This window comes from Triturus cristatus, chromosome 1_2 (genome assembly GCF_964204655.1).
Source record: "Triturus cristatus chromosome 1_2, aTriCri1.1, whole genome shotgun sequence".
Lineage (NCBI taxonomy): Eukaryota > Metazoa > Chordata > Amphibia > Caudata > Salamandridae > Triturus > Triturus cristatus.
In genome coordinates, this window is record NC_140580.1 from 331373487 (window position 1) to 331398847 (window position 25361).

At 40.4% G+C, this 25361-nt stretch overlaps 1 protein-coding gene across 1 annotated transcript in view; it reads right to left on the reverse strand.

Moving 5' to 3' along the window:
- Nucleotides 1–1012: 1012 nt before the first annotated feature.
- The window catches only part of LOC146867265 (claudin-16-like), a 193357-nt gene continuing 169008 nt past the window's right edge, over nucleotides 1013–25361 (reverse strand). Inside the window, exons 4-5 of the mRNA XM_085614872.1 lie at nucleotides 22553–22617; nucleotides 1013–1213 (exon numbers count right to left, since the gene is read on the reverse strand). Coding sequence (XP_085470998.1) covers nucleotides 1013–1213; nucleotides 22553–22617 — 266 coding nt within the window. The remainder of the gene's footprint in view (nucleotides 1214–22552; nucleotides 22618–25361) is intronic.

The following is a 25361-nucleotide window of genomic DNA, read 5'->3' on the forward strand; positions in this document are numbered from 1 at the left end:
ATAGAGCTACATGAAAACACATTAGAATCATTAGATTCTGTTTTTCACTATTCTGTATCTTTAAAATAGGATTGTATCCTTATTAGCTTAGTTGACAGCGAAGAATGTTTTCTGTTGTGTAAAATGTAATATTAGATCAATCTTTCAGTTAATATTTCAGTGTTTCCTGGTTCCTTAAAATATATGAATTTCTCAGAACAATGAGAAGAGACTGCCAAGGCAAGTAGATACGGTCCACTCTGTTATTTTCTCTTTCTTCTCTCAAACATCTTAAGGATCTCCATTACAGACACAATTGAATCATGTTTTAATACAGAATTTGTGCCATGTTTCTAACTGATATACCCAAATTCATGAGTTCTATAATTTTGGGTCTCCCCAATCCGCTCACCTACCCCGTGCGATCGCACAGAGGAAGAGCGTTTACCCTGGCGTTGTGGCAGCAAAACAGATTCTCCTTGCCAGATGGAGTAGAGAAATAGTGCCACACACACAGATTTGCTTCACAAAATGTGGGACATACTGGTGATAGAGAAACTAACTGCAGTTGCTACACAACCACTACCCCGCTTTGACAAGATGTGGCACCCCTGCATACAGTACCTGTCTGATGAATTTTGTGAACTATCTTGCCCCCAGTGCCTACGAATTCTGCGTTTGACATCCACAACGCAAGCTGCAGAGCGCTAGAGCATTGGAATCCTATCGGAGACTTAGGCACCAGACACGCCCTCCCGCCCACACCTCTTCTCCATCGAGCCTTGACTCTTTCTATTACCTCTTTCCTATTCCTCTATTGTTACACAATGCATACCAACTATACAACATTGAAACACCACCGGCCGTTGGATGAAGGTGGGCTGTTGTGTATCTTGTTTCTACAAAATCAATAAAATAGATTTAAATCCTAATAGAGAATTTGGAGAAATTGCATCAATTTATATTACACCTTTTGCAGAGATGAATCAGCTTTACTTCAGCCACTCCCGTGTTTGGGTGACAGCTAGCTAGTTCACAGGTATATCAAGCCTGCATTTTGTTGAACTATCACCTTTTGAGATGCAAGGCATTTTCTCCTGCGGTCCATTTTGTTTTGGGTGCATTTCAATCCAATAAGAATCATTCCTGATGTAGAGGCACATATGGTACCTGCTGCAGTCATCCAATAGGAATAGCCAAGCTCATAGGTTACACCAGGTACTCCTAAGCCAACCTGAAAAAGATGGTTTAAACAACATTAAGTTGGAATGAACAGACAGGGAACTTCACAATATGCACCTCTTAAATGCCTAAAGCATATGTTGCAATAAATAACATTTTAGGACAAAATATAATTCTCAAGAACCTACTCTTAAGTATCCTCAAAAATGAAAGTATTGGATGCATTACAGTCAGGAACTTTAGCAATGAAATGTGAAGAACATGCTTTTTTAACCACTCTCAACCTGACCAACCTTCCCCCTAATTCAGGTCAAACTCTTAGCTTTATTCTTATCCTTTTACTGAGCCTATTAATATAAACGACACTAACCCAAAGTCTAATTCTATCCTTATTATTAACCCTAAACCTTTTAACACCCTCCAACATTTATTGTATGTCATGTTGCTACTTTACCTTTATAACAGAAAAGTAAAATGTATGCATAATGTCTTTATTTTTGTTTTGGGGACTTCAAAATAAAATGTATCATAAATACTTTACTCAGAAATGGATGGTTTTAGATCCCTCAGAAAGGTGACCGCATTTTCTGAGAACCATGTTTCTGTGAGCCCCTCCACAAGGCATTTGGTTTCAGATTTAAATTCCTACGTTTCTATAGCATGTTTATGGCCCTGTTGGAAGGTGATAAGATCCACCTGTAGGTGGGAGATGGATTCCACTGTAGATCTGAGTTTACGAAGGTGTCTGGGAGTTAGGCTACGTTCTAACAGCTGCATAATAGAATGTTCATCCAAAAGAGAGGGGATATTCCATGGTAATTAAGTGTTTGCTATTGTGGCTCATTCTGTTTGGTATTCAGCGGGGAGCACATGAGCTTTTGTCTGGGTATTACATGGAGTCAAACCTGCATATCTACCAGGGTTTGCATAGGCACTCATTGCCTGGTTAAGAGGCGACTAGTTGAGGCTTAGGAGGAGAGCATCCCAAATGTGTATCAACTGTATCTAGTGATACCACCCCCAAGCATCTTTGGCTGGTCCCTTTAAGTTTGTAGTAAGGTCCTTTGATTGTTGGCATGTTTTTATTGTTGGCTTTGATCATTACTGATCGTAAGCGTAGATGTAGATGTGAACATTTCGATGGAATCACTTACCAGGAATGCTTCCAGTCTAAAGTTCTCGTGGGAGGTTGGGATTTTTATTGCGGCAAGCTCTTTCTGCTGTATAGAACCTAAAATTGATGTGATTTTCATGACGATTCAGTGGTTGGTGTTAGTGATTGAAAATGTGGCGAATTAAATCTTTGGGAAAAACCTCTTGGTGGCATTTTTTAACCTTTTCTTCCATTTTTGGGATATTGAGATTGGTTGGTATAGGTGTAGAAACTCTGTGGATGAGCTGTCAGACGGTGAACCAATTGTACAAAGTTTCCCTGACTGGTTTTGGCATGGTGGTACTGCGATGAGAGGACCAGGAAGGTGGAACCAGAGAGGATGTGTTTTGACCTAGCAATAGCGACGAGTGGCATGGGTGGTTAGGTGAAGAGCTAATGACACTGATAGCTGAAAGGTAGTGCAAAAGAGAACGTGAGAAGAGATGGCTGGAGAATGTTGGGATGTGGTGTAAGTAAGTGTGCATCATGGGTAAGGAAAAGCTCATGAACATTCGTCACGATCAGGTGTAGAACTGGATAGCGCAAAAGAGTGCAGGTTGATATAGGATTGAAGTGCCAGGGCCTTAGTTGAGGCAGTGTGAATTAGACATCTTCATGGTATGTAAGTGGGTTTAGGAGTGTTGCCTGCTGGATTATTGTTTACAATACCAGTATGCTGAAGGATCCTTCTGGCTGAACATTACAAGGCTGAAGGCAAAATGTCAAAGTACTTAATGTGTGGGATATATCAGTGAAGTTGCATGGTTACTTCAGAGTCAGTGTTTTGACATGGACTCAGACCATGGAAGTTGGAGAACCATTGACAAGTGAGCTTTGTTATTTGTGGTATTTAGCATATTTGCCCAGTGTTGTTAGTGCATTGGCCAGTGGCTTAATGCAGTATTTTTTTATTTTTAACCAAGAATATGATTGAATTTAACATATGTTTATTTGATTGTCATTGTAATCATTGACAATATGTTAGGCAGAAAGGTGGTTTGCTGGGAGGGCCGTACTAGACCAATAGAGACCAAGACACATATTTATAAAAAATTCACGCACCGCAATTCAGCAAGCCACCGTGCTGTTCTGTGCTGCATGAGAGGGAAAGGGCAGGAACGTGGCATATTTACCATTATACAGCACATTTCTGTCCTTTACTAGTGCTGGTGCACTTTTGGCTGCCTAGCGTCAATGAGGCACCCATGCATCATGTTGCAAGGGTGCCTGCATTGCAGGCAGGATTGGTTTTGAGCAGTAAGGGTCACCTTCCTGCACAAAAACAATCCTTAGAGGCATTTTCACCTTTCTATGTGTACTGCAGAATGCAGCACACTAAGAAAGAGGACATAACTAGGAGAAATAAAGATATTTCTCCTGGTTGTGCCTCTGGTGGGGAGGCGTATAATTCAGACAAATTCCCAGGTCTACCAGTGTTGGTAAATCTGAGAATGTGTCAGAATCCATGGGTGGATGTGTGGGAACACCCACACTTCACCAATGAAACGCTTCCCCGCCGCAGAGTCACGCAAGGCAGCAATTTGCTCAGCCTTGCATTACTGTAGATTTATCAAGCCATGCAAGGTGGCCTTGCGCGCTTGATGCATCTCTTTAGGTTTTGCATCACCCTTGCGCCCCCTTGTGTGGCACAAGGGCAACGCAAAACCTTGATAAATATGGGCCAGTGATAAGATCTTTCCATTCAAAGATGGCTGTTAAAATGTAACAATAGAAGCAGTGCTACTATTGACTGGCGCATAAACTGTGTGCTGTTCCTTAGTAGGAGCACTGAGCCTCCAGGCCAGGCTTCTCCAACAGTAGGTTGTGAGCTACTGGTAGAAGTAAGTAGCTCTCCTCTGTGTAGCCCAGCGTTTTAAGTTAGAAGCTTTTGCTGGGTTTAATTAATACAGTTTTACACAATTTGAAAAATGTATGTATTTTCAGAATTTGTGGAATGCTACTAAAGGCATTGTGGTGAGGTGTAGTGATGTGGTAAAAGTCAAATTCCCTGGTTTAGGTCATGTGTTGTCTAAATTTTAATTTCATATGAAAGACATTACAGTTTTTTTTTAATGCAGTAAAAACTGAGGATCATAGAACATGGACTTTGAAAGGGGTGGTCAAACTATACTCTAATGGAGGTGCAACAAGTGATCTCTCACACGAACATGTTGCATAGTCAAGCAAAATGTAACTGGTGCAAGTGATTGTGAAATATAGATGTTCCAACCGCTTTAGGGGAAGCGTCTTTATTTCCCTCAGCCATCAGCCTCTTTCCAGCCTTCCGTCCCAATTTCAATCACCAACGTTCTCTAGATTTAGGGAAATCTCTATTACCTCAGGAGATTCTAAAGGGAAATACTACCAATAGAGCAGATAGCACACATCTGCCTTTCCATAAAAAGTTTACTAAAAAACAAAAAACAACGGTTTCTCACACAGTAAGTCAGTGCAATGTAATAATAATATATGCAAGTTAATACACAAAGTCTGAAAGAGGCTTGAGTGTGTATGCAAGTTAATACACAAAGTCTGAAAGAGGCTTGAGTGTTCTGACCAATCCCATATTTTTCTATAAATTGGTTTCAGAATCACTTGCACCAGTTAAATTTTTTGCTTTACTGGTGCAGACCACAAGGGCATAAAAAACTAGTTTGGGAGCCTCTGAGTAATGGTTGCCCCAGTAATGAACGAACCTTAGAATAATTGTGTGCTTACGGCGTTGTATGGCCCTGGAAACTAGACAACGGCGAACTTATCAGGGCACGCCATACTTTCCCCAGAAATACTAAAGCAAACACAAGTTAGGGAATTATTCTAAGGTTCGTCCATTACTGGGGCAACCATTACTCAGAGGCTCCAGATAGACGTAATCGCTTCTATACCTCTTTTACACCAATCTTGGAGAACTGTAGGAACATTATGGGAAAGAGTGCTGGGAAACATCATACAGATTAGAGACCTACCGATGACCACTTTCTCAGACAAAGATCTTCAATGCTATGCCTCCGCCACAGAACACACACAGTTAGCTAATACAAAAGAGATTTTAAATCTGCGGCTCAAAAAACGTGGAAGTGAGTGATACTGCACTGAGAGCAGCGGAAATATACGGGTGGATGGTGAACAATAGACAAAAGGGAGGAATTCGCGAAACAACCCTGTTTGTCTCTCCCGATTTCAAGTGCACAGAACTCGGTAGATAAGAAGGGAGACAAATGGGTTGAATGGAATGCACACTAACTACACCCATTTTTCCAAGGGCACTAGATTTAAATATAAGAGCAATAGTTTCTCAATTAACACGCTTGGAGCTGGACACATCTGATGTCCAGTTTTTAATACATAAGGATACACTGGACAATGTGTTTCATGCCACTCAAGGTGACCTGATGAACACTTATCAAGCTCAAGAAAATTCTGGATGAGAATAGGGACAATAGGTAGGACCAGAATGCGCTTCAGAATACAGGTCCAATACAGTTGCCCACAGCAACTGATACAATTGCATCTACAATGTTGTTGGATAAGCTCACAGACCCACTATTTGAAATGCCTGGCTGCCCCAATGCATAGGTTTTACAGTTCAACACCTATGAGTTTTTGATATCCAAATGTGTTACTGTGACAGAGATTCTTATATGTGCCTTGCTGTTGGGAGCAATTATAGCATAATATTTTGGTTCTTCATTTGCTTTCGGAGCTAATTGATGTTTTTAGGGTTGCACACTGATGAAAATATAATTTTTAGATTCTTTCCTTCATCTCCTTAGGCAGTGTAATAGGTTTCCTGTTTTCGAGATGTTTGCATGCATATGCTCAATGATCAAATTTCTACCCCCTCATGTCTTGTTAGGAGTTCCACTGGTGCATATGTGTTTTATATTTCTGAATATTGTGCCTGCACAATTAAACAACTACTGATTTCACATCTAGTCACAGGTCATAGACAGGGAATGTTTGGTGAGGAGTAGACCACACATTTGGTACGATGGGTGGAACAGGTGTGCACAAAGGGGGGGGGGGGGGGGGTAAAGTCATGTAATTGATTTCTTCTTTATATAACTGCTGATTTCTCTGGTGGGCCCAGGTCTCTTTGGTGCTACAGTGCTCTATGCAGTGGCGTCACTAGGGTTGGTGTCACCCGGTGCGGGTAACTCATGGTGTCACCCCCTCACGACTTACCGCATGGACCTCCTCCGCTCCGAGTCCGCCAGTGGACACAGTTGGCAAATAACGGGACCATACAGAATCCTTAGTAACGTTTGTAAATGTAGGTCCTATATTTACAAAATGTGCCTGTTAACAACAGTGTGATAATGACTCATTAATCAGGTTGTACAGTGGGGTACCTGCTAGTCAACAGTTTATTGGAATTTATAGAAGAGACGCCCTGGGAATGTTTCCGAACACGCGCGCGCTAGGGCTTGGATGGTGGAATGGTGGGCAATAGTGAAGGAGACTTATGAAATGGAGAAGGTCCTGGCTACAGCAAGAGGAATCCTCTCGCTGAAGAAATTTGCCTCTATATGGGGTAGCTTATCCGACACACCAGGGCTCCAGGGCACCAGGCTCGCCTTGGGGATTCAGTAGAACAGGGAATGGAAATTACAGGGGAATAGAAGTTAGCAGTAACATCATTATATTACTTAACTCAATTTATGTGATGCAATGTATAATCATTATTTTGCTCTGCTATGCCACGTGATTAACAAAACGCTGTACTGTTACTCCCTCTTTTGACAATAAAAAAATATATTTAAAAAAAAAAAAGAAAATCTTTCCGCTGGAGCAAATTCTGTCTTAAATTACAAATATATTATTTTGCTTTTATATATACAGAGACAGGCACACAATCCCCCATATTTATTTAACCACCTACGGTTAAGAAATTACATTTAAATGTGCTGTGAAAAAGAATATTCCTTTTTCTAGAACACCACCTACAGTCGAGGGTAGCTTAGACCAGCTGATGATGAGCACGGGTGAGAAGTGACATCACACACCCTTTGATCTTCAATTTCACTTACAGACACACATACACAATTCACTCCTACACACACTCTCACATAAACACGCACACAACATAAATGTAAAAGCATTTTTTTTACTTACCTCAACTGAGAGGGAAGGTCATAATCCAGCTAATTCTACTCCATTCTTTTATGACACTAATAGTGAATAATACTGGATATCAAATAGATCCAATTGGCCTTCATTAGGACATTTGAAGGTTCTTTTTTAAATGTTTACATGAACCAGGTAAGCCATCTGCCTGTGTGCCGCCATAGTGCCGAAGACGAGTTACAAATAGGGCGTCTCTGGTGACGGGGGTACGGGGAGGGAGGTAACAGTGCTGCAGCAGCTTGTTTTTTTTTCTTCATGCACATTATATTTGGGATGGTGGAATTTTTGTATTTACTGGAGGTGTTTATCTGGACTGCATTAGAACTAAAATGTACATTCCACGTGAAATGAACCCATCTGCGATAGCTGAGGTGCAATGAAACTGTAAAATCCACATTCTACGTGAAATGAGTCCATCTGTCTCACAAGGGCTCTTTGTTTGTTCAGAAGGGGAAGCCCTTCGGGCTGGCAGTGGACGTCGGCTGCAGCACTGGAGTAAGCACCCGTGCCTTGGCCGCACATTTCAAGAATGTTGTTGGCATCGATATCAATGAGGCTCAAATCCATAAGGCCAAGAGTGCGTGCTTTTTACCCAACGTGTCCTATCGGTGAGTTATCATCATGCTTATCTACAGGTGGCATGGAATGTTCTGAGTGCCTTTCACCCTGGCTGCCCGGCCCCTCTGCACTTCATATAACCCTCCAACACACAAGAGCCAAATAACGGACCTACTACAGCGCAGTAGCGCACTAGAGCAGAAACACATGGAATCGCCCCCCACCCACCGCCCTGCACTGAATAGGTAATAGGCCACTCACCTGCTGAGTTGGTGGTGGCAGACGGGGGGGGGGGGGCGGTCGACTACCTCTCGGTCGGCTGGCCCGCGGCCGTTAGCCTTGCTTGGAATTTTCAATTTGGAATTTTGGTCTAAAAATTAAATTATATTAGTGGCGCTGTGGCAGTGTGGCGACTCGCGACCACCTGAGACCTCCGAGTCCTCACCTCTCCTAGTTGTCCCTCATGAGTCACGCGCACTTGGGGCCCAATGCGCATGCGGGGGGGATTCACAACATCGCTGACTGCACTGCACCCCTCTAGTGACGACGTGACGTCAGGCGCGCAGACGCGGTGGAGGAGGAGACAGTGCGCGCTGCGCACAGGCGGCACCTCCTCCTGCTGAATAGAAGGTAAACCGTTTAGGTTAGGTTGCGCGCGTCGCGTCCACGGTCCTTGCGTTTCGGTTTCGGAATCTGGACTGCTGGTTGTTTGTTTGAGTTTCAATAAAATTTTGCACGGACGGTGCAGTGCACCACAGACACACCGACCGGACCGGCCCTTTGGTGTCACCCCCCGTGAGGGTGTCACCCGGTGCGGTCCGAACCCCCCGCACCCCCCTAGTGACGCCACTGGCTCTATGGGCTCTTTCCACAGAGTAAACAGAGGAGAGTCTTTCCAGCTTCAGGATTAGTTTCTTACCAAAGAGTTCAAAACTATGGCCTATTGCTCTCTCTGCACACCTACTGTTTGCAGGTTATTACACCTTGAGCATCTCTGTATCTGTGTTACGGACTGTAATCTCGTGACTGTAGTTCTGCGAGTTTTGACATCGCCTATAGTCTTATTTTGACCTTTTCCATTGTTTCCTTTCTGATATTTTGAAGTCAGCACTGAGAAGGTTATGATACACCACTACAGTATTTGAAGTGCTAATCCAGGGTCTATTGCTGCCACTTGGACATAGGTTTGTAGGTTATTTTGTAACGCCCTGGTTGTCTGAGGCTGCCTGAATCATCTCTTGCAGCAACCTATTTTCAACTGTGCATAAGAAGCATTTTGATCTTGTACAGTGCCTCTTAACTTTTTGACTTATATGGACCATCACAAAAACACTACTGGAAGCCTGAGATGCCGGCCTTTCTACAATTTGAAATTCAAAACACAAAAATACAGAAACATGCATACCTCAATCAAAAACACACATTTTAAAAAATGCTATTGAATTCACAAACAAACAATACAAAAACAACATTTTAATGGGAAGGATGGAAATTTTCAAAATGTGCTTTTATTTAAAAAAAAAAAAAAGAAAAAAAATGAAGTGATATGCTAGACTTGACAATATCACTTTCTTTTTTTGTTGCTCCTAATGCATGCTTTCTTTTTGTCTCTGCATACCAGTGCTTCAGTTGAGAACACCCGTTATCCTTACTTGAATCTGTCTGGTGAACTTGCACTGCTGCCACAAATAAAGTGAAGGATGCTGTGGTGTTCTGTAACAAGTTCATGATGCGGAATTGTGAAGAGATGGCATTCTGTAACCACTGCATCATCCCTGGAATGTACGGATTCCGTTGGTGGAGACTGAGAGAGATGGAGCTGTCCATGGCTATTGGTGTGGTTGGGGCCTTTGATGAAGTATACCTAATAAAGATACTTTTGGCTCCCTAACGCCTTATGGTGGCCGGAGATCAAGAGTCTAGGGAAATCATAGTTTTTTTGGAAGAACGATTTTAGAGGTGAAGTTTTCCTTCCTCTATACTCACTGACAACGGTGTGCAACTAACCTCGGAGGTGGTGGAGACATTTTTGAAAAATAGATGCTGAAAGCATAAGAAAGTGGAGCTGTACCATGCGGAGTAGAATGGTGGTGTTGAAAGCTTTATCAAGATACTTAAGGAGAGCTTACAACAGTTCCTTGTGTTTGGGGTGGAGTGGAAAAATGAAATGAGAAAAAGTGTGAGAATACCTCCAGACACCGCACTCCACCACTGGTGTATCTCCATTTTAATTGCTCAAAGGAAGGGTTCCCAGTTGTAAGACAGTTTCTGGATGGGTGAATGAGAGAAGAAAAGAAGTGGATGACCAGATGGGAAATTTCGAGGGGTGGTCGAGAGAGCAAATGAAGAAGGTGAGAGGGAAAGAACTCTGATATGCGGAAAGCTGTTAAGGGAACGTCTGTGCAAGTAGAGGATTGGTTAAAATAAAATCCACAAAGAAGGACGGTAAAGCTTCCAAATGTAGTCAGCCCATCAAGGTGATAAAGTTGTTTTAAAATGCTGTAAAAACAAGTGACCAGAGGATCTGCAATCTCAACAGGGTGGCCAGATACTATCTTACAGAACAGGTGGCGGCTAGCTCTTTGGCGGAGGATCCCTTAGAGAATCAAAGGGCGATACCACAATGTAGCAGAAGGAAACCTGTGCCAAGACTATATTTAAAGGTGTGAGTTTCTTTTGTCCTTCAAGATAATGGTATTTCTCTGCACTGCCATATCTTCTCTGGAATTTCAAGTGAGAGATGCAATGCACTTGTAGATAGTTTAATAAGTGGTATTTTAAGTTTTATTTAGTTTTTGGGGTATATTGGGTGAAGGAGGTGATGAGGTGTTCTGTAACTAGGTGTAGAGGTGACATTGGGATGAGACGGCATTCTGTAACCACTACATCATCCCTGGAATGTAAGGATTCTGCCCGTTACGGAGCTTCAATGCTCCCCTCTAGTGCTTACAATTCGAGGAAAGAGAGTGCCCTCTTTGCCTACTGCCACCGCCCACCTGATGCAGATACATTTCTATTTGCGAAACACACTGAGAGCTCTCTGATCCAAAACCTTCTGGGGGCTGCATTCACTCAGGGGGAGGGAACCTTTTCCTATTAGAAATAAAAGGAGTGCAGTTTTTTGTATTCCTCCTATTGTGAAATCTCTTCCATTGAATACTTATGTAACATGCTGGGTGTTTCTGTGCTTTTTTACCATACTGTACCTGTCTGGCAAAATCAAGCGATTCTCCCTCCTTAAATTACAAATTTCACCCCCAACAACCGTGTAAAATCCAGATCAGCCACGGAAAAGCTTATGTCGGAGTGTGTTTTGCACCTTCTCCCCATGGTCTCAGAGGTCAAAGTGCATGCCAACAATCAGGAACCAAGTTCCCCCTCTTTAATTTTTATTGGAAATACTTGCACTACTTCCTTGTAGTTACTTTTTGCTGTTAATACGTAGCTATTGAACTCTTGTACTTGTTTCACGTGTGCTGCTGTTGATCTGAGAAGAATCTTAATTATATTCTGGTTTCAACAACTTACTCCGCTTCAATCACAATTTCACTTCTTTTTTAGGTCAAGACTAGGGAGGTCTATCCAATGTCAGCGTATGTACACGGGGAGAGTAAAGGAAGACACAGTCTGCGATGTCTGCTTAGACGTCGCTTTCTCAGTAATTTCTCGAACACTCGTGATAGATAACAAGCATTTGCAATGCATTCAAATTTGTGAAAATTAGAGCTATTGGCGTTGTAAATGACAATGTTTGTTACTTATTTTATTTTGTTTGCAGTGGAGGGATCCTTTTGAAAAACAATTGCACACTAAACCATTATAAGCTTTCACAGCAACTATATACAGTAAAGCAGCTTTGGTTTGTATTGACTCATAGACAGTGAGGGAACGGATTGAGAAGTGTTCACTCAGGAACCTTTAGGAAAGGTCAAGAGAGTGATGCACTCAGGGGCACCAGGGTGCGCTCAGGTCACTGAAGCAAGGGAAAGAAGAGGGTATATTGAGGGACAATGAAGGATGGAGGGACACTGAGGGAATTGGGAAAGGAAGGCACAGTCAAGGACATGGAGGAAGGTTAGCAGAGCATGCCCTCAATGACCCAGAGGGAAAGGAGTATGGAGGGGTCAGTCAGCTTAGTCAGTGAAACCGAGGGAAGAGGAGATGCGGCGCACTTCCGATGTACCTGTAGGTGATGTTCTGGGCTCTTCAAACTTGTTACATGGGATCTGATTACTTAGAAGTATGGAATCCTGACATAAGATAACTCTGTTCACTTCTCAAGGGGGGTGCCAGTTTGCTTGACTGTTTAACATAAACATGTTAGTGACACCCCGTATGAGGAAGGAAGACAACATACATTTTGTTTATATAGAAATAAAGAGGGAGGGGAAAGATGTGAAAACTATGCCATAGTACAAGGCAACACTGGAGAAGGACCTAGCAAAATAAAAACATTAACCATGCAAGGGGATAGCCAAAGCAGAAACATTCTCCTTAGTGATTCAGGAGGAGGGCTGACAAAATTAAATACCACCAAATTAAGTAAAATACTAACGTGGAACATTGCGGGACTAATTACTAAAGTAAAAGACCCACAGTGGCTAACTTTTATAGATGAATTTTCTTTAATCTGCTTCCAAGAAACCTGGGTAACTGGAGAACATCATATAAATGGCTTCCGAACTATTAATACACCAGCTAGTATTAGTAAGCAGGGGCGGAATAAAGGGGGCTATGTATCTATGTCTCCAATGTGGCAGGTTTCACTAATGTGAAACTTGTAAACGCGTCCTACTACTATCAGATACTAACTATGGGCATAGGGGGAGAAAGAAGAAGAACTCACGGACCTCGGTCAAATATTAAAAAATATAGATGAAAAAACGCCTGAGGACATGTTTATCATATGGGTGGGTGATTTTAACTGTTTCTTATGCCAACAGAGCCAGCAGGGAATCTGAGGCCTAGGCAACTATAAGGAAGAAATATTGGCACATTTCCTGCACACAGTCATAGGGGACCTGTTAAATGAGATAATTTTCCAATTTGATTTGGGATATGCAAACGAACTATGTCGACCGTCTGTACCTTTTGAGACCACTTTTAATGGAAGAGGATGTAATTCTATATTTTTTAAGACAATTGTGGTGGATTTGCTTTCAATGATCTGCACATCATTATGTCTCCAAAGTGATGCTAGAACAATAATTTGAGTCTAGGGTGCAATCTTAGTGTCAAACACTCATCCACCTAGAGTGTAACAATCTGGGTGAACAGAGAAAATTCAAGGTAAGTATCCCTACACCAGAACAAACTTATCAGAGCAAGACATAGAAGCACACCATATAAATGTCACTGTAATCCAATGTGTGTCTTAACACTCAAACATAACCATTTCATCATCTTAATGAAGAAGTTTCCAAAGCAGTCGCTGTAGATCATTCAGAAGATAATTTTATTTCTCTTTTTGAACATGTAGCAGCCAGCCGACGTGCGTTTCGCCCCAACCAGGGCTTCCTCAAGGCTGCAAGTTATATATAAAAACATATACTGTAGCATATATATATATATATACAAAGAGGTATTTTTTCTTTTTAATAAAATACAATGTCTACTCATGGAAATATACCATTATATTATCAAAATCAGATAAAAAAAAATTGTGTTTTAAATTCCATGATACTGATAAACCACAACCACCAATCACCCAAATGTGAAATCCGAGACACGTATCCTAGTGAGTGTCTCAGAGTCAAAGAGCTTATTTTAAACAAACCATCCAAAATTTAGTGCATATTCAAAGAAAACCACAAAGACCATAATGTCACACCCAATGAATGAATCTAAGAGCAGATAAAAAATCACATATGGTAACGTGGGGGTTAAATGAACCACCATTCCATTATTTATCAAACACTGAAGTGCAGATATGACCCGTAACCAGAAAGTGTTGGAAATGAATAGTTCTCCTCACCCCAATTATATCGTATCGGAGGTCACAAAGTTACAATCAATGTGCCGTAAAAATTGATTCCAGTCGGTAATATGTCAGCAACTCATGCCACTATAACGACAATGTAAATGACTGCATATTATTATCCACAGGATATTTCCTACACTTTAATCTGTAAATATCCAAAATCATTCTCCAAAATTATACGCAGCGCACCCACCTTAAGATTTCTGTATTTTGTCAAAGTAGTTAATATGTATTTTCTCTATGGTATTCCATCACTTTCTTCTGATCCTTATATTTATTTTGTATATATCTTGGAGCCTTGATAAGTTCCACCTATAACAAAAGGGTATATCATGTATACTGATCTATTTTTTAAGGAAATTTATAACTTCCATATCTGATAAAAACCAACCTCCAGTTACCAACTTTGTATCTTTAACATATTCAACTAATATAACCAATATTCCAACAATATCATTCCCGTTCTTGAAGACCTATTAGATCTGATGTCACACCTAATGGAACTATATATAGAGCATGTTGGATGAATAAAAAAGTAATATTCAAATATAGTCACAATAGGCATACAGCATAGTGTACAGTGCTAATTTTTGGAAGTAGATTTTGGTTCAGTATGGTTACCGGATGTCTAAAAGCATAACAATGCTATTTGCTATGTCTACTACTTACATATGCGCCGTATGTTTATTTCAGATTCGGCTATGTTGGGCTTACTACATATTTAAATTGGGAATGAGAAGTTTCCCTCTTGTGAGTAACATTTGGTAGATAGATCTAATAAATAGTATAAGCTCAAATCACCCTAAAGATGGTGTAACAATTTAGGAAGTTTAAGATGGCCGTCGTACTTAGAATGAGCTAATGTGGCGCTGGTAACTGTGTCCATCTTCTATATACGCGCCGTTTGTCTATTTTGGATTTGGCTATGTTGGGCGTACTGAATATCTAAATTGGGAACGATAAGTTTCCCTCTTGTGAGTAATATTTGGCCGAAAGACTTAATCAATAAGCACAATTTCAAAACACCCTTAAGATGGTGTAACAATTTGGGAAGTTTAAAATGGCCGCCGTATTCAGAACGAGTAAACACAGCGTTGATAACTGTGTCCATCTTCTATTTTGATTATGGACGTACGGCGCCAATTATAAAGAGAGAGATGGCATTGGGTGCTTTGAACGCCGGATTTGTTGGAATACTGGGACGCTTTTTGTGACTATGCGGTAAGCTCGGATTTGAACTAGAGAAGTTGGGATCCAGATTGAAAGGACTTGTGTAGTTTGAGAGAATAATAGCATGACTTATAAACCGGTTATTCAACGAAGTTAATCAGTTTAGTAACCAGGAACAGTGGTAGATTGATAAATGCTGAGTAGATACGTAATAAGAGGGGGGTCTTCAAGAACGGGAATGATATTGTTGGAATATTGGTTATATTAGTTGAATATGTTAAAGATACAAAGTTGGTAACTGGAGGTTGGTTTTTATCAGATATGGAAGTTATAAATTTCCTTAAAAAATAGATCAGTATACATGATATACCCTTTTGTTATAGGTGGAACTTATCAAGGCTCCAAGATATATACAAAATAAATATAAGGATCAGAAGAAAGTGATGGAATACCATAGAGAGAATACATAGTAACTACTTTGACAAAATACAGAAATCTTAAGGTGGGTGAGCTGCGTATAATTTTGGAGATTGATTTTGGATATTTACAGATTAAAGTGTAGGAAATATCCTGTGGATAATAATATGCAGTCATTTACATTGTCGTTATAGTGGCATGAGTTGCTGACAAATTACGACTGGAATCAATTTTTACGGCACATTGATTGTAACTTTGTGACCTCCGATACGATATAATTGGGGTGAGGAGAACTATTCATTTCCAACACTTTCTGGTTACGGGTCATATCTGCACTTCAGTGTTTGATAAATAATGGAATGGTGGTTCATTTAACCCCCACGTTACCATATGTGATTTTTTATCTGCTCTTAGATTCATTCATTGGGTGTGACATTATGGTCTTTGTGGTTTTCTTTGAATATGCACTAAATTTTGGATGGTTTGTTTAAAATAAGCTCTTTGACTTTGAGACACTCACTAGGATACGTGTCTCGGATCTCACATTTGGGTGATTTGTGGTTGTGGTTTATCAGTATCATGGAATTTAAAACATGACATTTTTTTATCTGATTTTGATAATATAATGGTATATTTCCATGAGTATGCATTGTATGTTATTAAAAAGAAAAAATACCTCTTTGTATATATGTATATATATATATATATATATATATATATATATATATATATATATATATGCTACAATATATGTTTTTATATATAACTTGCAGCCTTGAGGAAGCCCTGGTTGGGGCGAAACGCGCGTCGGCTGGCTGCTACATGTTCAAAAAGAGAAATAAAATTATCTTCTGAATGATCTACAGCAGCAGCTTTGGAAACTTCTTCATTAAGATGATGAAATGGTTATGTTTGAGTGTTTAGACACACATTGGATTACAGTGACATTTATATGGTGTGCTTCTGTATCTTGCTTTGATAAGGATGTAATTCCATAATTGACTTTGTTATAATGTCAAAAAGATACTCGCATATTGTTTCCTCTTGTGAAACCCTTGATATTCTAATGAGTGATCATTACCCAATTCGATTAGATATTAGTATGAAAGGTTTAATGAAAACTATGAGTAATGATACTCACTACACTTATAATATTAATCTAGCTAGCACAAATGGGTACACTTTGAACTGGGCAAAAGTGGATCCTGTGGCCTTTCTTGAACAATTAGTCAAAAGGTCACTAGATGATATTGAAATTTGCCTCTCACAGACGAGGGATGACATAGAAATTTTTGATGCCTTTAGCAAGATAATTGACCAGGCCCAGGATTTAGTAAGGAAGGAACAGCGACAACGAGCATACAAACCACAGGGTTGGTTTGATAGAGATTGTAGTAAGGCCCACTCTCATTTGAAAAATGCCCTTCATAGTAAAACTAGATGTAAGGAAGAAGTAAGACCGGCTAGAACCTCATATCGATTAGCCCTAAAAAAACGAAAAACACAATTAAAAAAGGAAGCATGGCAGGCTCTGCACCAGGCATGCCTAAAAAAAGATACTACCGGTTTCTGGAAAGCTGTTAACGCTCCATTCTTTGTGAATAGGGAGACCGATATCATGGATATAGTCAGTACTGAGCAGAAATGGGTGGAATTTTTCGCGGGTCTGTATAATGATGAGACCACTGTTCTTAATGAGATGGCTCCACCCAAAATGGGGCGAGAAGAAAATGTCCAGGCCAGTATATTTCCTTTAGATATTGATATCTCCCTTGAGGAGGTCTCTATGGCTATTACTGAGAGTGCATCAGGGAAAGCCCCGGGGCCGGATTGCGCCCCGGTGGATGTCTACAAAACTAATATAGCGCTATGGGCCCCGCTCTTAACGAATGTTTTAAATAGTTACAATCGCCACAGGTTCATCCTTACTTGGACGGATGCAGTTGTGATCACGATTTTTTAAAAAAGGAGACAGAAATGACCCAAGCTGCTACCGCCCAATTTCTTTATTGGATGCTTTTATGACAGTGCAGCGAGGGTCATTTTAAATAAATTACAGACATGGGCTGAAGAAAAAGATGTGCTATCGATTTACCAATATGGATTTCACTCAGGTCTTGGTACGATTGAGCAGGGACTAAACTTATCACTAATTATTGCTAAATACACATTGGCAAAGGAGGGCAAACTTTTTTTAACGTTTGTTGATTTAAGTTCAGCGTTCGAGTGCGTCAAACATGATAAGTTGTGGAGCACCCTTAAAGACATGGACGTAAACCTACCGCTGTTATTGTTTATCAAGGAATTGTATAGGGGTGCAGGGGCTAGGGTTCAATATGGGAGACAGGGGGTGTGTTCAACTAAGTTTTACATCAAAAAAGGGGTGAGACAAGGGTGTATACTTGCCCCTTTTCTTTTTTCGCGATACATCAACAGCTTAGGACAAACTCTGATTGATCAAAGACAAGATTATCCAATCATTCAGAATTCCCCTGTCCCTATTTTATTATATGCGGACGACGCAGTTATCATGGCGCAGACGCGGATAGGTTTACAAAGAACTGTGACCAATTTTGTTACCTACATGAAAGAAAGGGGCTTAAAAGTCAATATTACAAAGACTTATACCATGAGCTGTGGAAGTAAGAGCAGTAAAACTTGTGATGTTTTTATTGATAATATAAAGATTGAAAGCACATGGGCTGAAGAAAAAGGTGTGCTATCGATTTACCAATATGGATTTCACACAGGTCTTGGTACGATTGAGCAGGGACTAAACTTGTCACTAATAATTGCTAAATACACATTGGCAAAGGAGGGCAAACTTTTTTTTAACGTTTGTTGATTTAAGTTCAGCGTTCGACTGCGTCAAACATGATAAGTTGTGGAGAACGCTTAAAGACATGGACGTAGACATACCCCTCTTATTGTTTATCAAGTAATTGTATAGGGGTGCAGGGGCTAGGGTTCAATATGGGAGATAGGGGGCGTGTTCAACTAAGTTTTGCATCAAAAAAGGGGTGAGACAAGGGTGTATACTTGCCCCTTTTCTTTTTTCGCGATACATCAACAGCTTAGGACAAACGCTGATTGATCAAAGACAAGATTATCCAAACATTCAGAATTCCCCTGTCCCTATTTTATTATATGTGGACGACGCAGTTATCATGGCGCGGACGCGGATAGGTTTACAAAGAACTGTAACCAATTTTGTTACATACATGAAAGAAAGGGGCTTAATAGTCAATATTACAAAGACTTATACCATGAGCTGTGGAAGTAAGAGCAGTAAAACGTGTGATGTTTTTATTGATAATAAAAAGATTGAAAGCACGGACAGATTTTCTTACCTGGGAATTAATTTTGATAGGAAGGGTTCCTGGAAACCTGCTATTAGTGCAAGGAAACTTTTTTTTCCAAGAGCAATTGGAGCAGTTAGGAATTTCTCAAAGAAATTAGGTTGTAGACCTGTCCATGAGTTATTGGATATCTATAAATCTAAATGTATTTCAACTGCGACATATGGGGTAGGTATCTGGGGCATCGCAGAATCACAAGATATTCAACTCTGTGAAAACGCTTTTATCCGCCATGTGTTGGCGGTCCCCAGTTCTACTGGCACATATAACTGCCATAGGGAGCTTGGCCTTACTTATATTACTGATATAATTAAAATGAATCCCCTTTTACTGTGGCATGAGGTGTGGGCGTCTCTGGAAACAGGTTTCAACAGGGATGTCATTTTAGATTGCATGAAATTGGATAAGGTGGGTAGTATTCCATGGATCAGCTATATAAAAAGAGTGTCGTATGAGATTGGCCATCCAGAATGCTTTGACTCCCCAACTTGTATGGAAACGATACCTAGAAAAACAATAAAAACGTGCTACCTAAATCAGCTAGTGGATAAACGATGGTGCATAGAAAGAGAGAAACAAACAGTCATGGAGAACCATCTGATGACAACTTGCCTAGGAATACAACCGTATCTGGTACAGGTTGAGGGCTGTTTCTGTCGTATGTTTTTAACTCGTTTCCGCGGTGGTTCTTTTTTTAGGCTGATTACTTTCCCACAAACTAATGATTGGTCGAGAAATTTGTCTCTATGTCCGTGCGATGATATTTCAACGCAATCAACTATGCATTGTACATTGTTTTGTATACATTATGTTTTACCGAGGAAAAAGTTTTAAATTTCAATTCTAAGAAGCTGGGACCTAAGACAGTGTAGAACAGCCTTCCTAAGGCTACAACTCTTAGAAAATGAACAAATTATTATGGCCATTTCTGCCTTTTTAAAAACTGTGATTAGATACAGGAATACAATGTAAAGTCCATTTTTAGAGCAATGTTATATTCATGGAGCAAAATGTGTGTAGTCCTTACTATTTTACTGTGCCTTTATGATTTTATTGTATCAAAAATCGAATAAAGCATATTACTATTCTATTCTAAACATAAACTGTCTGTGTTTGCCAGTTGTGATTGTACATTTACTGACATAACATATATTGTGCTACAAAACTTGAAACAGAGCAACGTGGGGACTGTTTGACAGCGCACGGCTCACTGCAGAATACAGGGGTATGACCCCGGGTACAGAGGGGAGAGGGTTCACGGGAGGGAGGGTATGATAAAGGAAAGGATGGAATGAGAAATTAATAAAGTAAGTGGGTGAAAAAAAATGAGAACAAGGGAGTTGAAAAGGGGAGGAGGGAAGAAGAAAGAAAGGAGAGGTGGCGGGAAGGACGCATCTAGGAAGAAGATAGGGAAGAAAGAAGGGGTCAATAAAGGAACAGAGGGGAGTAAGTAACAACAGAGTTGAAGAGCAACTGGAAGAGTGAGAGCAAGGTGGAAGGGAGGAACAGAACGAGTGAGGGATGGGGAGAGGAGAAGGTAATGAATGAGATAGGGAAGGACCTGGATGAAGACATATATGCATGAATAGTGTAAATGAGCCAGAAATAGAAACCCAACCAGAGACTGAAAACCTAGTGAATGGGTGGGTGGAAGAAGGGGGCCAATGGACGTAGAAATGAAATGATTGAATTACTGAAAAGATTTATATTGTGCAGTTAACTGAACACAGTCAGGTTCCCAGTAAGAAAACTCTGCCCTGTGGTGGCAGGGTTAGCAGAACGCATACCACATGCCCGACTCTACTGCCACACTACAAAACCCCATTTGCAATCGCCCTGACAGTAGGACGTTGTGATGAAAGAGGATATGATGTTACAATGCCAGAGCGCTGAAGTCCGAATTTAAAGGCGCAGGCACCAGCCCATCGGAGGAACAGACCGGAAGTACACCGCGCAAGTTAAAGGGACGGTGAGTTTGTAATGATCGGAAAGCCAGATACTGACAATCTAGTGAATGGGTTGGTGTGAGAAGGTGTCGATGGACGTAGAAATGAAATGAATGAATTACTACAACAAAAAAACAAATAGAATGTTATAAAAGTTGAGTTGGGCAAGTGGTGCAGAACAAAAGAATGGTGTGTGGCCACCTTTGTGAAAGATAGTGCGGCATGGCATGCTGCAAGAAAAAAACCCAGATGTTTTAAAATTTGAGTTAGGCGATCCGCGCAGAACAAAAGAAAGACGGCAGCCATGTTAAAGATAAAGCGCGTCGTGCCGCGCTTCAAAAATAAAACATAGACTGTTGGTTTGCACACACTCTTACTGAGCAGCACGTGCTAAGCAACTGAAAGAAAATAAAAACACAACTTAAATTACTCAACCAACATGTCGGGGATGTGCGTAGCTGTCGTGCCTACAACACCAGCTACAACGAAAAAGTAATTAACAAAAGAGTGCTCAGAAACTGTAAATAAAAGCACTGAGAAAAGTCACATGTAACAGGGGCAGTCCTCCTCTGAAGCTACAAATGTAGAAAATGAGGGACTACTAAACAAATTAATCAAAGATAAAGAAGCATTTCCAAAAGAGAGTCAAAGGAGCCAATTAAAAATACGGGTAGAAGATAAGCAGAGCTTAAAGCCCATATTCTGGATACAGCATATCTCGAAGAGACGGCGCATGCGCTGCCTAGACGAGACTCAAAACGGGTGTTATTATTACCAAAACAAGTAGTGTTTATTTTATTGAGCTGGTGAACTACGATTATAACTCAAAAATACATACTCCAAAATGTCATATGCATTACCTGATAGATAATGGTCGGTTCCATGTAGGTGCAATAAGTAATGTCATTTCAGTGCATTCAGTACTGGTACCCCTGCAGAAGAACATTACTCAAGCAAGGTAATGTTTGTGGTTGCGTATCTTCTTGTTCTATTTGGTAGGGAGGACAAATGCAGAGAGGAGCAAGGGTGGAGACAGAAGGCCAGACTTTAATATTTTTACATTTTAAACTAATTGGAGGGAGGCTAGTGTGGGTCAGAAGTAGTCCAACAAGTGTTTTTTTTAAATTAGTGTGGAAGTGGGGAGGGTTAATGCTGCGACTGGAGGAGTGGGACTGCAGAAGTCCGGGTATTATATATTTTTTGAATATTTGATATTTGAAAGGAGGGTTGCAGAATGTAAGGGTTAGGCACCATTGTTAAAATTTCGGTTGTGGAGGAGAGGAATGGCTAGAGGGTGGTGGGGAGTGGATGGGAGGGCACCAGATAGGATACAGGGTGGTGGCAGATACAGGTGAGGTCACTTTAGATATAGCTCTTGACTACTATTCTCCTGCCCAGCTGATGACAGGTGAGGGAGAAGAAATGAGTGGCCAATACATAAATGTGGGTAAGTGTGAATAAAGGGGATTATTTTTACCTGCGCATTCTGAGTGACATCAGAGACGACTCGAGCTTTGCTCGCATTGTTATTTAATGTGACTTGCCCTTGGTGAAAAACAAAACATTCCTGTATTCCTAGCTACCCATCTATAATGATTTGTGTCCCTTTTGGCAGTTAATCTGTCAACAAAGAGCTATGGCTCCTGTTGGCTGTGTAAGTTCACATTTTATGAATATTTACCTCTAACCTATATTTCAGCACAGTATCCACAGCATACCAGAAAGTTGCCACTCCTCCTGAAAGCCCTAGAAAAGGAAAGGTGGTTCTGTTTTAGACTACATCATGTGCTACAAAACAAAGTGAAGATACATAACATTGGATAAAATTAAAACCATGTTTTCCTTTCCTGCTATGACTGACTCATGTGATCAAATTCTTCTGATTAAAAAATTCCTGCCTTTTCACTTCCTGGCAACAGTTAAGACTACATATTTAATTGTATTTGTTTCTTTAGTCACTCCCTCTTTTGTCAGTGTTTGAATTTTAGGGGTGCTTGAAATACTTTAAATTGGTGGTGTGTGTTTGATGCAAATCTGTAACATATAATATTAAATAGATACAGCTCTTATCCTAATGGGAGATTTGAAAAATATCTTTACAAATGGTGCTATGGTATTGGACCTATAAGTATACAAGAAAACACATTGGCAACAGACCAGTCTAAGTCAGTGTACCGCAGTATTTCCACTTGAAAGAATCTCTGTAATGCATGAGCTCCAAGATCTGAACTAGTACCATGTGATGGAATGTATGTGTGGAAAAAAGCAGTAGGAGATCATCTCCACTGAAAAGACCTGAAGGACTTCCAGAGGTGTGTCAGTGATTTTGACATCAATTGATGGACTGGGGCTGAGTGTGAGTCTTTAAAGACGTGAGCCCTATCACAAATTAATTTAAACCCAAAGATTTCACAAAGGGAAATCTACACGAGACAGGATTAAGGGCCAGATGCATCAAGCATTTTTCTCATCACAAACGGGACGATTTGCAGAATCGGCCCACTTGCGATTGCAAAAAATGCTTTTGAGATGCAGCAAACCCAATTTTGCGATTCGGTAACCTGTTACCGAATCGCAAAATGGGTTTGCGATTCACTATTTGGAAGGGGCGTGTTCAGGGCGACCCGGCCAAATAGCGAATCCTAACAGTATGCATGAATGTTTTGTGACTGTGAATGCAGTCGCAAAATATTCGCATATTACCAACTACTTCAAGTAGGGGGTAACCCATTCGCAAATGGGAAGGGATCCCTGGGACCCCTTCCTCTTTGTGAATGTTTGTAAAAGCATTTTTAAGAGCAGGCAGTGGTCTCACGGACCACTGCCTGCTCTTAAAAAATGAAAAGAAAACTTTTCATTTTTCTTTTTTGTAAAGCATCTCGTTTTCCTTTAAGGAAAACGGGCTGCTTTACAAAAACAGAAATGAATGGTTTATTTAAAAGCAATCACAGACATGGTGGTCTGCTGATCTCAGCGGGCCATCATCCCTGAGATTTGTGCGATTCCTAGGGGGTCGCAAATTGCGACCTACCTCATTAATATTCATGAAGTAGGTCATTTGCAACCCCTTAGGAATCTCGGAAAGTGTACTGCATGCATGCCGTTTTGCGATTCCCTAATTGCGAATCGCAAAGATTTGCAATTAGGGAATCGCAAAACATTTTTTTGATGTATCTGGCCCTAAAAGTCTAAACCATGAAGGTTTATTTAAAAATAAGGAAATCAATGTAGAAGGCAAAAGGCAATGGTTAGTCAATCAAATCAAAATATGCGAAATGCAAATATGTTCAAATATCATTGGTAGTGGAAATAGAGCCATTAATCCAGGCAATTCCCAGAACCAAATAAGGTCTAGCACAAGATAAATAATGAGCAAAATGCCATATGGACTGCTCAGTTCAAGATATCTGAGAAGTATGGAAAATATTCTGAAAGCTATTATAAAGGGAGATCTGATATGAACCCTGCTTCTAAAAAAATGCAATGGAAAATCTTGGCTGTTTTCTAAATAGAGAGTTTTTGTACACTTTCAGACCTAGAAACTGTATAGTCACTGTGGTTCAACATAAAAGTTGCATTTCATAATCCAATTGTACAATAGAAAACACATCACATGGAATAATGACTTTTACTCTACATCTATTGAATAATCCAGTATAATGTCCTACAACAAAAAACAGAAGCATATTCAAAAATATAAACAACATCAGAAAAGAAAGTTGCCTGAAATTGTAAACCATTGTAAATCTGCCCTGTTCTGGAACAGGAAACAATACATTTTAAAAAGTACAAACAAGACAGGAGAAGTAACTGAATTTTGCACAATTTATATAATAATGAAGGTCACATTTGAGGTTCTTTCGAAAGATGAAGAACAAACCCACTACCAACTCAACGTTGGGTGTTTTTAGTCTCTTAATCATTCTGAAAAAAGGAACCCTTAGGTTCTGTTAAAAGAACCCTCACTCACCAACCTAGTTGGTGTTATACATCATCATGGGGTTCCCACCCTGGGTGCCGAATGCCCCCAGGGTGTGCTTCGATGCCAGATTTACTGCGGAGCTAGTTGTTTTGGAAGTGCGTGAAGTGCAAGTGATTTAAAATTGTCTCAAGGTCTACCATTTGATCTGGAGCTTTATTTAATGGTGACCTTGGGCAAGTTTAAAAATGTGGGCGATATTTTTTTGGACTTCAATGTTCCTTTTATATCACTTGCTGTGTGGTCAACATGCTTAAACTATTTAGCATGTGCCCACAAGGGTCAATGGCTTTCATCAGGACCAAAAAATGTCCGATGCACATGCATCCTAAGGCACGCACTGCAAGATTCTGTTGTTGAACTTACATATCAAGAATCGCCTCGTGCGACTTTAATTGTTGAGATAAAAAGATTCAAATAGAAAGGAGAGGGACAGCTTTTGAGTCATGTTGGCAGTATATTCTATGTTCACACATGGAACCCTGGGGGTAAACAACGTTTACCCCAAAAC